The sequence below is a fragment of the Giraffa tippelskirchi genome, chromosome 9, assembly GCF_054371585.1.
Source record: "Giraffa tippelskirchi isolate mGirTip1 chromosome 9, T2T-mGirTip1v1.2.pri, whole genome shotgun sequence".
Taxonomy (NCBI): Eukaryota; Metazoa; Chordata; class Mammalia; order Artiodactyla; family Giraffidae; genus Giraffa; species Giraffa tippelskirchi.
The window spans coordinates 108,991,894-109,006,639 of record NC_137283.1 but is presented as its reverse complement, the minus strand read 5'-3'; the positions used below and the strand labels follow the sequence as shown (position 1 = coordinate 109,006,639).

The 14,746-nt window shown below is 36.5% G+C and overlaps 1 protein-coding gene across 2 annotated transcripts in view; it reads right to left on the bottom strand.

Moving 5' to 3' along the window:
• Positions 1 to 283: 283 nt before the first annotated feature.
• The window catches only part of OSTM1 (osteoclastogenesis associated transmembrane protein 1), a 42,560-nt gene continuing 28,097 nt past the window's right edge, over positions 284 to 14,746 (bottom strand). Inside the window, exons 4-6 of one of the 2 annotated variants that reach the window (XM_081526819.1) lie at positions 12,255 to 12,419; positions 9,493 to 9,658; positions 284 to 2,355 (exon numbers count right to left, since the gene is read on the bottom strand). In XM_081526819.1, the coding sequence (XP_081382945.1) occupies positions 2,300 to 2,355; positions 9,493 to 9,658; positions 12,255 to 12,419 (387 nt within the window). In that variant the 3' untranslated portion in view covers positions 284 to 2,299. The remainder of the gene's footprint in view (positions 2,356 to 9,492; positions 9,659 to 12,254; positions 12,420 to 14,746) is intronic. The other variant, XM_081526820.1, reaches the window with a different exon arrangement.

Here is a 14,746-nt window from a genome sequence, read left to right as displayed (position 1 = left end):
AAAGTACATTTTTATTTGCAGCAAAGTTATAAGATAGACGGTACTTTTTAAATTAATTAATTTGGCCATAGAGTACATTCAATCTTAGTTCCCTGACCAGGGATTGAACTGTGTCCCCTGCACTGGAAGCACAGAATCTTAACCACTGGACCACCAGGGAAGTCCCAATATGTACTTTCAGAAGTACATACTGAAACTCAATACCTGAAAATTGAAATGTGATGTTCAATTACATCTGAAATTAAAAAAAAAAAGTATTTAAAAATCAAATACAGCACTTCAATTTCTTTAAGCTATTTCCTTTATTTCAAAGTGTCAAAAAACTAAAGATGGTCTGGTACACACACATATACTATGAGTCTAAGAATTTAGAACTATGCAAAGAATTCTTCAATATGACTTTACAAATGAAATATTTACACACTTTAGCGTAGTGCTTAATATTTATTTTTGAAATCTATTGCTGATGCTACTTCTAAAGAGCAAAGACTCAACCAGAAAAATATTAAAGGGATGCCTTTTCTTTTGTAAAGTGCTTATTAGCAGCCATATCCAAAAGCCAGGGTTTTCAGAAATACATAATATTAAAAGGTGCTCAGAGTCACTTCTTACAGAATCGAAAATGCCATTTTGTAACTTTGTACATGTAAACTGATTTTATCTGCATTAATGAAGGATTGCTTTCAATGGCCCTCAACTATATGCTTCAAATCAAGACAGTTCTATTAGCATGAGCAGCGTGAACAGTAACAGCAGAACAAACAGCAGCACATTTTAAATAGATCACAGCAGACTAGAAAAACTGTAACAGCTTTTAGATATGCTACATATCCAAGAGTGAGCCTTCTCTTTCACCTGTATATATGGTAAACATTTTAAAAAATAATAAAAAAACATTATCTTGTCTCTCTGTAAGAACAGTGTATGAAGGGATTCAGATTCTTGTACCAATTAAGCAAATTCTTGTTTCTATATAGAGCAGCCTTTATATTTTCAACATTTAAAACAAAGCCTAAAAAAGAGAAAAAAGGAAAGAAAGAAAACCTATTTCCACCAAGATGGTGAGAAGGAATTAACAAATGAAACACCTAACACTAAAACACCTGAGGGAAGAAAATGTGAACAATTTTGAATTGTTTTTTTTTTTTTAAGGTTGATATAAACATTCCAAAAAGGAATTCATTTTCAACTGTGAAATATCTGACTTCATTTTAATCATGTATCACATTCATTTGATATTAATAATTTAGAAAAAATAAGCATCATCTTAGCTGAACTGCTTTCTGTATCAGACTCTACTGACTCATGCCTACAGTATAAACCATTCAATAGTCTTAGAGTGATCATCCCCTCAGGTCCTATTTTCTGAATCTTAAGGGTTTTTTTACTCTTCCTTTTCCTCTCTTCCAAAACTCCCCATATCTTCCAAGAGAAAATCCCTATTTAAAAAAAAAAAAATCACAATTTAAATACAGTGTGACAATCTACATTTGATTTAAAATAGTAATAAATTATAAATGGCCAAATAACTTAATATTTCACAATGTAAATCCCTGGTATAAAAAAGAATCCATCTTGCCCTAAATATAATAAAGCAGTCCAGTGATTTCAAATTACTTATGAAATAAAGGCAAAAATAAGGTGTAAAATACTATTTATAAAAGTCAAGTAAGAAACCAGTTATCATAAATCTTTTTACAAAGATAAATGTAATGTGCCTTCCCAGTTCTAAAAATTGTTTGGGAGGTTTGTAATTAGTGGTTTCAAAAATTACTTTAAGGAAACTAGGGATGGAATTACACATTAACTGTAATATATGACATATTAAATATATGTGATAATAACACTGCAATGATGAGAAATTTAATCTTTGGACCTGCTACTTTTTGGCAAGTACATTTTTTTCAAAGTCTTTGCTATAAGTGATTAATTTTTAAATGTTAGTTTTCAAAAACTTTGCTATTTGAGATACTATGTTAACCAAGGAGATATGGGAAGTCTCAGTAACAATATGTCTACAAAATAAAACAAAGATTGTTCTTGCATCTTTCGTTATTTTAACAAATACACTTTAAAATAGACAACATTGCTATGCCTGGAAATTAAAAATACCCAAACCCTTAAAAATGGGGTGGAAAAGGAAAGAAAAATTGAAAATTCTTATTTAAAAATAAATCTGAAGTCCTTGCATTTGTTAAGAACTTGACTTGTCAAATCACAGTTTATCTTCTTTTGGACCAAGCTGTGTCTTCCACCATTCATCCACGGGATAAGATGCTGATTCTCCATTTTGTAGGTTTCAATTGGAATTTTCTTGAATGTTTGCAAAGCTTGTACTGGACCTGAGACGTTTTGCTACATAAATCAAAAGTATTATATTTTAACTTAAATTTCATTCTCCAAACATGATAATTCATTATTGTATATAAACTATAGTGTTCATCTATTAATTCTATGTTTGAATCTGAATCTATTCAATCTTATAAGAATTAAATCTACATCTATTTTTTTCTACTAAACTCAAAAACATAACTTTGCTAGAAGCACATGACTTTTGTTATAGCACTACCAAATAAAACAATTTATGTCATTCTGAACCTTACAATCTTAAATATGTTATATAAGTGAAAGTACTCTAGTTAAAAAATAGAAGTGCTATAAAGCATAATAATAAAATTATATATTTAGAAGTCTAATCTAAAAATCCAAATCTAAGTTTCTCTTGGAAGAATTCAGTGAAAGAACTCTGCAATGTTTAAAAAAATTTTAAATGGTTTACAAAGAAAAGTGAGTTGGATATTACACACATTTCACAAACATAAATGGCTGCTAATAAAATATATAGTCAATTTTGATTATGGTGTTGATAGGACTGAGTCATTAGATTCAAAAAGAAAATCATGGTTATTGCTAGGTAATATGTTTTGTTCTTATAGTTAAACATGTTTCTCATGTTCCAGAAATTAAAAACAACCATGCCATAGTGAAGGTAACTTATACTGGATAACTAAGGAATCTCTCTACTTCAGAGGTTCTCAGCACTAGAACGGAGGTTATGATTTAGGTTTCTAGTGGTATTCAGGCATCTGATTGTGCTTTTTCTTTTTGTTTTTTGAAAGCTTTGCAGACAACTTTGATGTATGGCCAAGGATGAGAATGACTATTCTAGTTTCTATCAGGGTCTCCCCTGACCACTCTAAAGTGCAAGATGACTACATGACTTCCTTGGACCAGTGTATGGCTTTAGCCTAAACTTAAAAGAAACTTAAACTAAAAAACAACCTAAGATAAAGTCTACTTCTTAAGCCTTCAGTGGATTTGGGAAGTAAACTAAATCAAAAATTTTTTTAATTATGTTGTTTGATCATTTTAAAATTATTTTAATTTGAAATTAGAAGTTTAAATTATTAAATAGAATCTAGTTTCTAATTACCAAATTCATTAAACCAATCAGGTAGCGATACCAGTGAGTACATATAACCATTGCTCTGTGGCTCAGGTAAAGAATCTGCCTACAATGCAGGAGCCACATTTGATCCCTGGGTCGGGAAGATCCCCTGGAGGAGGGCAAGGCAACCCACTCCAGGATTCTTACCCAGAGAATCCCATGGACAGGAGCAAGGCAGCCTACAGTCCATAGCGGCACAGAGTCAGACAGGACTGAATCGACTTAGCAGGCACACACCCACATATAACTGTAACTTCTTTGCTTCCTTATTCTCTATCTGATAAATCCCATCATCCAAAATTCTACCCCAGGGATCATCTAATGGTAAATTCCAACATCCCTAATGCCAAGTGCATCTTCTCTTTCTCTGCAGTCCAACCACACTTTATGCACTTCTACTACATTTGTTGTAATGATTGGATTACGGTCAGTATGTATTTTGAGGGCATCTATTGTGCCTTGCTCCTTTTTAAATCCCTAATTCCCATAGGACTTGATGAGTGGGAATGTATAAAATGGTAGCATAAAGAAAAGCAAATTAAAATTTCCATGAAGTAACAGCACAAGAATTATTTGCTTATGCTAGCATTTCCTTAAATTCATCATTTAATTCATAAACAATGCTTCTGCAAAACATTAATAGGTATTATGCAAAGGTCCTATTGTCAAGTTTGGGGGATATAATTAACGTTCAGGTACATTATGAAGCTCACGTAAAGGAATTTTACAGGACTAGTATTTTGAGGAACACACTCTAGGAACTGCTAAATTTAAGTATAATGTTCTTTTATTCCACAAATATTTTTGAGCATCTACTATGGGCCATGTACTTTCTAGATGCTGGTGATATAGTGGTAGGCAAGATAAACGAAATCCATTTTCTGATGGAACTTACAGTTGAGTCAGGGTAGGCAAACAAGGTAGAAAATAAGTGGAAAAGTTAATTTAAACAGCAATTACATGCTATTAAGGAAAGATGATATATAAGAACTAAAAGAAGGGTGTATTCTTAGGTTGGGGGGATGGTCATAAAAGGCCTTCTTTGGTCATAAAAGGTCTCTTAGTTCTCTGACTTAAGACCTGGATGACAAGAAGCCATTCAAGGAAAGTAGGGAGGGCAAATATAAGAGCTTTGGAAGGAGGGCAATGTGAATGAACTTGGTGTCTGAAAGGAAAAGAAACCTACACAGCATCATGAGTATGGAGAGGGGTGGATGCAAGTAGTTTAGGAAGGCAGATGGGAGTCAGATCACATACAGCTTGGAAAGCAGACCCTAGAATAAGTCTGTATTTTATTCTAGGTGCAACACGTACACAGGAAGGGTTTCAAATGGGAGAGGAGAATGGTAAAATTTGTGCTTAATTCACTCTAGCTGGTATATGGAAAATGGATTGTATTGGGTCAAGAAATTAATGTAGAGATATCAGTCAAGGGACCCCTGAATTAGTGCTGACAAGGGACAATATATTTAAGATACATTTTTGGAAAGAGGGCTGGCATATTTGCTGATGAAAGGAGTGGGGAAGTGAATATGGGAATGGGGAAATAAAAGAAAAGAATTAAGAAAATAGAAAAACATTAAAAGAAATTAAGAGACAACAAGATTTGTGGCTTGTGCAATCAGATGAACTCTTACTGTTCAGTTCAGTTCAGTCGCTCAGTTGTGTCTGAATCTTTGTGACGCCATGGACTGCAGCACGCCAGGCTTCCCTGTCCATCACCAACTCCCAGAGCCTACTCAAACTCATGTCCATTGAGTCGGTGATGCCATCCAACCATCTCAGACACTGTCATCCCCTTCTCCTCTCACCTTCAAACTTTCCCAGCATCAGGGTCTTTTCCAACGAGTCAGTTATTCACATCAGGTGGCCAAAGTATTGGAGTTTCAGGTTCAGCATCAGTCTTTCCAATGAATATTCAGGACTGATTCCTTTAGGATGGACTGGTTTGATCTCCTTGCAGTCCAAGGGACTCTCAAGAGTCTTCTCCAACACCACAGTTCAAAAGCATCAATTCTTCGGTGCTCAGCTTTCTTTATAGTCTAACTCTCACATCCATACATGACTACTGGAAAAACCATAGCTTTGATCAGATGGACCTTTTTTTGGCAGAGTAATGTCACTGCTTTTTAATATGCTGTCTAGGTTGGTCATAGTTTGTCTTCTAAGGAGCAAGCGTCTTTTAATTTCATGGCTGCAGTCACCATCTGCAGTGATTTTGGAGCCCCCCAAAATAAAGTCTGTCACTGTTTCCATTGTTTCCCCATCTATTTGCCATGACGTGATGGGACCAGATGCCATGATCTTTGTTTTCTGAATGTTGAGTTTTAAGCCAACTTTTTCACTCTCCTCTTTTTCACTTTCATTAAGAGGCTCTTTAGTTCCTCTTTGTTTTCTGCCATAAGGGTGGTGTCATCTGCATATCTGAGGTTACTGATATTTCTCCCAGCAATCTTGATTCCAGTGCTTCATTTAGCCTGGCATTTCATATGATGTACTCTGCATATAAGTTAAATAAGCAGGGTGACAGCATAGAGCCTTGAGGTACTCCTTTCCCGATTTGGAACCAGGCTGTTGTTCCATGTCCAGTTCTAACTGTTGTTTCTTGACCTGTCTACAGATTTCTCAAGAGCCAGGTCAGGTGGTCAGGTATTCCCATCTCTTTCAGAATTTTCCACAGTTTGTTGTGATCCACACAGTCACAGGCTCTGGCATAGTCAATAAAGCAGAAATAGATGTTTTTCTGGAACTCTTTTGCTTTTTCGATGATCCAACGGATGTTGGCAATTTGATCTCTGGTTCCTCTGCCTTTTCTAAATCCAGGTTGAACACCTGGAAGTTTACGGTTCATGTACTGTTGAGGCTTGGCTTGAAGAATTTTGAGCATTACTTTGCTAGCGTGTGAGATGAGTGCAATTGTGCAGCAGTTTGAGCATTTTTTGGCATTGCATTTCTTTGGGATTGGAAGGAAAACTGACCTTTTCCAGTCCTGTGGCCACTGCTGAGTTTTCCAAATTTGCTGGCATATTGAGTGCAGCACTTTCACAGCATGATCCTTTAGGATTTGAAATAGCTCAGCTGGAATTCCATCACCTCTACTAGCTTTGTTTGTAGTGATGCTTCCTAAGGCCCACTTGACTTCACATTCCAGGATGTTTGGCTCTAGGTGAGTGATCATACCATTGTGATTATCTGGGTCATGATGATCTTTTTTGTACAGTTCTTCTGTGTATTCTTGCCACCTCTTCTTAATATCTTCTGCTTCTGTTAGGTCCGTACCATTTCTGTCTGTTATTGTGTCCATCTTTGCATGAAATGTTCCGTTGGTATCTCTAATTTTCTTGAAGAGATCTCTAGGTCTTTCCCATTCTATTGTTTTCCTCTATTTCTTTGCATTGATCACTGAGGAAGGCTTTCTTATCTCTCCTTGCTATTCTTTGGAACTTTGCATTCAAATGGGTATATCTTTCCTTTTCTCTTTTGCCTTTAGCTTCTCTTCTTTTCTCAGTTATTTGTAAGGCCTCCTCAGACAGCCATTTTGCCTTTTTGCATTTCTCTTTCTTAGGGATGGTCTTAATCACTGCCTCCCGTACAATGTCACGAACATCCGACCATAGTTCTTCAGGTACTCTATTAGATCCAATCCCTTGAGTCTATTTGTCACTTTCACTGTATAATTGTAAGGGATTTGATTAAGGTCATACCTGAATGGTCTAGTGGTTTTTCCCTACTTTCTTCAATTTAAGTCTGAATTTGGCAATAAGGAGTTCATGATATGAGCCACAGTCAATCCCCTGTCTTGTTTTTGCTGACTGTATAGAGTTTCTCCATCTTTGGCTGCAAATAATATAATCAATCTGATTTCAATATTGACCATCTGGTGATGTCCATGTGTACAGCCTTCTCTTGTGTTGTTGGAAGGTGTTTGCCATGACCAGTGAGTTCTCTTGGCAAAACTCTGTTAGCCTTTGCCCTGCTTCATTTTGTACTCCAAGGCCAAATTTGCCTGTTACTCCAAGAATCTCCTGACTTCCTACTTTTGCATTCCAGTCCCCTATAATGAAAAGGACATCTTCTTTGGGTATTAGTTCTAGAAGGTCTTCATAGAATCATTCAACTTAAGCTTCTTCAGCATTACTGGTTGGGGCATAGGTTTGGATTACTGTGATATTGAATGGTTTCCCTTGGAAGCAAACAGAGATCATTCTGTTGTTTTTGAGAGTGGATCCAAGTACTGTATTTCAGACTCTTTTGTTGACAATGAGAGCTACTCCATTTCTTCTAAGGGATTCTTGCCCACAGAAGTAGATGTAATGGTCATCTGAGTTAAATTCACCTATTCCAATCTATTTTAGTTCACTGATTCCTAAAATGTAGATGTTCACTCTTGCCATCTCTTGTTTGACCACTTCCAATTTGCCTTGATTCATGGGCCTAACATTCCAGGTTCCTATGCAATATTGTTCTTTACAGCATTGGGCTTTACTTCCATCACCAGTCACATCTACAACTGGGTGTTGTTTTTGCTTTGGCTCTATCTCTTCATTTTTTCTGGAGTTATTTTTCCACTGTTCTCCAGTAGCATACTGGGCACCTACTGACCTGGGGAGTTCATCCTTCAGTGTACTATCTTTTTGCCTTTTCATACTGTTCACCAGGTTCTCAAGGCAGGAATACTGAAGTGGTTTGCCATTCCCTTCTCCAGTGGACCACGTTTTGTCAGAACTCTCCACCATGACCCGTCCATCTTGGGTGGCCCTACATGGCATGGCTCATAGTTTCATTGAGTTAGACAAGGCTGTAGTCCATGTGATCAGTTTGATTAGTTTTCTGTGATTGTGGTTTTCATTCTGTCTACCCTCTGATGGATAAGGATAAGAGGCTTATGAAAGCTTCCTGATGGGAGAGACTGACTGAGAGGGAAACTGGGTCTTGTTCTGATAGGGGCCATGCTCAGTAAATCTTTAATCCAATCAAACAAAGACACTGATCAGAAGTAGTGTATGTCTCCTGCAGCATTAAATAGATTTGCAAAGCAAATACAATGCTAAACTTTAAAGGTACATGAAGCCCTGAAAAATAGTTTCTCAACAGTGAGGTCTCTGCAATGTTTTGTTATTATTCTAAATAAATGCCTTTAAGACTGAGTTATGACATATTTACAGAATTCTGACAATCTTCAAAATACTTTACTAAATACACCCATGATAAAGACTCTGCATTGTGCAAACTGATCTATAAGTAATTTTTTTTTAAGTCAGATATATTAGAAGTAAAGTTAGATAAATCATGAAGAAATGCCAGAAGAAAATTGACAGGGAAAAAAATTTTATATCATAGGTTCCTAGACTAGGAATAATATTTGAGAGAAAAAAAGCCTGATGTTTTTCTCCAGAAAATATCCTCCTTTAAAAATACTAAAACTACTCAGGGATAAGCCCATAGTTTCATTCTGATAATACAGAAAAAACATATGAGACTTGGAAGTCACTTTTCTTTGGCTAGTTGAAACCTAGTTAGTGCTTTTACTGCTCTGCCCTATTGATGGGGAGAAAGGAAAGGAATTAATACATACTGAGTATATGCCATATGTCAAATAACTTTCTTGCAACTACAATTCCAATTTGTTCATAAACAAATTGTCTCTGTGCAAGCTACAGTTTCTCCCTACCTGCTGCTTGTCTGGTGGTTCTGCCATGGGTAGTTCTACAAATGGGCCTAGAAGTGTTCTACTATTTATTTACCTATTATGGCTATTTCAAGTTTGCAAAGCCTTTGTTGCTATTGCTCTGTTGTTGTCAACTTTATTCCAGGGAATCTAGCTTTCTCAACTAAAGCTTCTGAAAGATACTGTATATTCAAGTTTGATTATAAACTCACATGTCTCTTCCATTAGTGAACAGAGTTGTAAAATTTGAAGAAGACAGCTGTTTCAAGCTAATATACTTTGAGCTCTGAGTATATATCATTTCTAAAGCAGGCTTAAATTTTGTTAAATGCAGGTTTTTATCTAAATAAAAGAATAATTGTAAAAAGAAACTTACGTAGGATGAGTTTGCGTTTCTTTTGCTCTGAGTGAAGAAAACTACTAAGGTAGAAGACAACAGGTAGAAAGAGAATGAACACAGACACAGCAATCACAGGCACTGTGTCATGGCAAGGGACTGAACAGTTGAAAGTTCGACTCCAAAGTTTGCGAGTAATATTCATCTGAAACAATAACAAATACTGTTATTCTGTTTTTCATTTGTCTTCAATTTCATATAATTATTTTGTTAATAACAAGAATCCAGAATTTAGACTAAATATACATCCCTAAAAAATTATTAACAGTTGAGGACAATTTCTTTTTGTAGGGAAATAAGCTGGTTCACAATTAGTCATTGTATAAATTTATACCCATACAAAAATCTCATATTCAAAATTCACAATACTGTCCAAAGAATTTCAACCTTTCACAGACTTCAAACACAGAACTTGCATCAATAGAAATATAGTTAGACTGTGCTTCATTCATTAAAAAATATTTAAAAGGATAGCTATGTGAGGTGATAAATGTTAACTTGACTCTGGGAATTATTCCACAGTGTACATCAAATCATCACGTTGCACACTTTAAATATATAACAATTTTATTTGTCAAATATACCTCAATAAAACTAGGGTGGAAGTGTCACAAAAACAAAATATTTTTTTTCATATGTTATCTATGTAATCTCACTGAGCTTGTTGCAATATTTTTAGAATGGAAATAAAAATATCAACTTTATAAGGCGTCTCTTCTTTTTCATAAGGCTTCTCTTCAAGAGATGATATCTATGAAATGCTTAATCTCTTATCTAATATATTATGAAAGATTCATACTCACAGCAAGTAATTTTTTAGGTATATAGTATCTAATGAGTCACAAAAACTTTATTAAGACAATATGTGCATGTGTGCTAAGTCCCTTCAGTCATGTCGGACTCTTTGTGACCCCATGGACTGTAGCCCACCAGTCTCCTCTGTCCATGGGGATTCTCCAGGCAAGAATACTGGAGTGGGCTGCCATGCCCTCCTCCAGGGATCTTCCCAACCCAGGAATTGAACTGGTGTCTATCCCCTTCACTGGGAGCCGGGTTCTTTACCACTAGTGCCACCTGTGAAGTCCTTATTAAACAATATTAACATCTTATTTAGCAGCATGCTTTAAATACACTTAGGGGCTGCTGTACCTCGCATTCGTTGAGCTCATGATTTCTGTCAAACAGGCTAACTGATATAAGGAAACTGTCAAATTTAATGTAGAAAACTGTTCCTGCCTCAATTTTGCTTGAGATACAGTTTACAAATGGTGCCTTGTAAGTTTGTTGTAATTTTTGCTTATTGCAAAATGAATGTTCTAAAATAGGTTGGTCATGTTGATTTCTTCTGTAATCCAACTTATGTCATAGAGTCAATATTCATTTTTCTTCTTTATTAAAATAATTAAAGACTATTATTCTTTTTTATTGGAGGACAAGTTTTCTTTTAAATTCTTTTAAAGAGAATATAAAAATTCTTTTAAAAATATAAAAATTCTTTTATATTCTTTTAAAGAGATATTTATTATTTACTTGGAACCTACTAGAAAGCCAAGTATTGACTATTCTAAACATCAAGAACAGCAGTAACAAACAAAAATCCCCATGGTACATCCATATTAAGTGCTTTTTACCATTCTAAATATTACTGATCCACTATGTTCATCTCAAGCTGCTATAATTCACACTCATCATTCTCAAACATTCCATTTACCAGTTTTGATCACAAGTTATTTGCTTTTTGCCAATAATTTTTCAATTTCTTCTAACACCTCAATATTCAGGCATCACATTCCCATAAAAAGGAATGATCGCCATCTAGTGGTACCCCATGTAAAGGCAGGCTATTCAATGGAGAAGAGTTTTTGTTGACCATTCATTCAACCTATACATGTTACTGCTGCTGCTGATGCTCCTAAGTCGCTTCAGTCGTGTCCGACTCTGTGCGACCCCATAGACGGCAGCCCACCAGGCTCCCCTGTCCTTGGGATTCTCCAGGCAAGAACACTGGAGTGGGTTGCCATTTCCTTCTCCAACGCAGTAAAGTGAAAAGTGAGAGTGAAGTCGCTCAGTCATGTCCGACTCTTCGCAACCCCATGGACTGCAGCCTACCAAGCTCCTCCGTCGGGCCTGCTATTTGCCAGGCGCTATTCTAGAAAACTGAACAAAAAAGGACATGAAATCCTTGTCCTCCTGAGGCTTATATTTTTTAGTAAGGAGAGAAAGACTAAAAATAAGGAAACAAAACTTTTCAGATGGTAATAGGTACAAAGAAATAAAGCAAGAGGATAGGAAGTAATTGAGGAATGGCTTCAGAAACATGGTAACAACAAAACCTAGAGACTTTCTGAATTAGTAACAAGTGCACAGAAACTAAAATGCAAACATTTAACAATACCCATACCTCTGAAAATGACACTCATCATCAAATTTAAAAAACAAAATGTATAAACGGAGTATAATTGATAAAAATATTAAATCACTATGTTGTATACTTGAAACTAACATAATATTGTAAATCAACTATACTTTAATAAAAAGAACCAAATATCCTAAATTATCAACTTGCTGATGAAGTATCTGATTAATTTCCACTTTAGCTTTACATATCAGGATATTCTAAAACTTACTACTTAGAAACTAGTTATTTCTGGTTGAAGACAGCATATGCAGATTCTAATAATAACACTGAAGGCATATTCAACACTGCAAAACATATATTGTTTCACAAGCAAAATACTTACTGCATCCTCCACGTCAATGCATAAATGTGTTCCAAATTCAGCCTTACTTTCACGTTCATTTATTTTTTGCATTTCACTGTACAGACTACTCAGAGTTGTATATGCTTCACTACAGTTTTTGCATAGTTCCGAATAATTTCTTAACTGAAGACTGTGTGTGCGCCCCTAAAATGTCAAAGGCACATGTGATACACGTTACACATGTAATACACACACTAAACATTGAATTTTAATTAAATTTCCTAGAAGAAATAATAGAGTGCATTAAAGTGCTGAGCTGTGATGTGGGAAAGGTTGCTAAACCACTGTGAGCCTTGGTTTTATCACCTATAAAGTAGGGATACCCTTACCTGTATTACAGGTCCCAAGGAATAAAGACTGGTGTATAACACATAGCAAAATATCTGGCACTTTCTAGTTGCCCCTGAATTTTGAAAACGACAGCACTAGCCACTGTTAACTGAGAACACTAGCTCATACACCAAATTAATGATACCTATATACCCAAAATTTCCTAAGTTATCTTGTCATTTATACATCTGGCCTTATCTATCCTACTTTCACCAAATAAAGTATGCTACTGCCTGTACTGAACTTGAACACTGAAGTCTACCTTATTGAGACAAAGAGGACTTTATTAATGAATAAGGAAAAGGCACCTAAACTACATTCCTTCCCCAACCCTCTTTACCCCAAGGCTTATAATCCAGGCCTTTCTGGTCAACAAAAAGGGACTAATGCCAGTGAACTGTATAACCTGATATGAAGGTAATGGGTATAAGACATAATGTTAGTGGATCTTAATCTTTTCCACTTCCAGTACTAACACTTATTATTTCAAGAACAAGTTTGCTAAACAGTTCACACTTGTTTTCTATTCCATTTATTCTTTACCTTGGAGCCTGAAGAAATAAATTAACTGACTGCTGGCACGAAAGAGAAAAGAAAAAAATTAAAGAAATCAAGCTGATGGAGTCTCTACAACATTACCGTCACCATCTGACAGAGAAACTCAGTATCTGTTCAGTTCTGCCACAAGAAATAGCCCATTGCCTATTTTTCATAGAACAAACGTTCATTTAGCTAAATATGTTCAATCAAAAATTGACCCCAATGCCTTGACAGAGGAGTATAATTTTGTCATTTATATTAAAACTTAAAATGTACATATCTTTTAACATTGCAATTTCACTTCTAGGAATTTACCAGACAGATAAACATGGATAATACCATTAGCCCTGCCAAGGGCAAGGAGAACCATGACTGACCCCAAAGCCAGCATGCCCTCCTCTGAGGACCTTGAAGCTGTCATGTCCATCTGTCCATGGGTCTTTCTTTGCTCTGAGTAACTCCAAAAGGGGGAACTGCAGCTTATCTGAGCTCAAGTGCTGGGCAGAGGCAGCTGACCACAAACCAGACAGGCAGTCCTCCAAAGAAACGGAGGAAGAGGACAGCTCAGACCTCAGAAAGACACATGGGGCCAGGAGAGCAGACAGCTGGAGACCTCTGGCTCCAGCCAGTCTGGGGGTCAAAAGCGAAACCTGTATGCAGGTCAAGAAGCAACAGTTAGAACTGGACATGGAACAACAGACTGGTTCCAAATTGGGAAAGGAGTACGTTAAGGCTGTACATTGTCACCCTGCTTACTTAACCTATATGCAAAGTACATCATGCGAAATGTTGGGCTGGATGAAACACAAAGCTGGAATCAAGATTGCCAGGAGAAATATCAAGAACCTCAGATACGCAGATGACACCACGCTTATAGCAGAAAGTGACTAGGAACTAAAGAGCCTCTTGATGAAAGTGAAAAAGCTGGCTTAAAACTCAACATTCAAAAAACGAAGACCATGGCATCTCGTCCCATTATTTCATGGCAGACAGATGGGGAAACAATGGAAACAGTACAAGACTTTATTTATTGGGGCTCCAAAATCACTGCAGATGGTGACTGCAGCCATGAAATTAAAAGACGTTTGTTCCTTGGAGGAAAAGCTATGACCAACCTAGACAGCATATTAAAAAGCAGAGACATTACTCTGCCAACAAAGGTCCATCTGATCAAAGCTATGGTTTTTCCAGTAGTCATGTATGGATGTGAGAGTTGGACTGTAAAGAAAGCTGAGCCCCGAAGAATTAATGCTTTTAAAATGTGGTGTTGGAGAAGACGCTTGAGTGTCCCTTGGACTGTAAGGAGATCCAACCAGTCCATCCTAAAGGAAATTAGTCCTGAATATTCATTGGAAGGACTGATGCTGAAGCTGAAACTCCAATACTCTGGCCACCTGATGGGAAGAAGTAACTCACTGGAAAAGACCTGATGCTGGGAAAGATTGAAGGCAGGAGGAGAAGGGGACAACAGAGGATGAGATGGTTGGATGGCATTACCGACTCGATGGACATGAGTTTGAGCAAGCTCCAGGAGTTGGTGATGGACAGGGAAGCCTGGCATCCTGCAGTCCATGAGGTCACAAAGAGTCAGACATGACTGA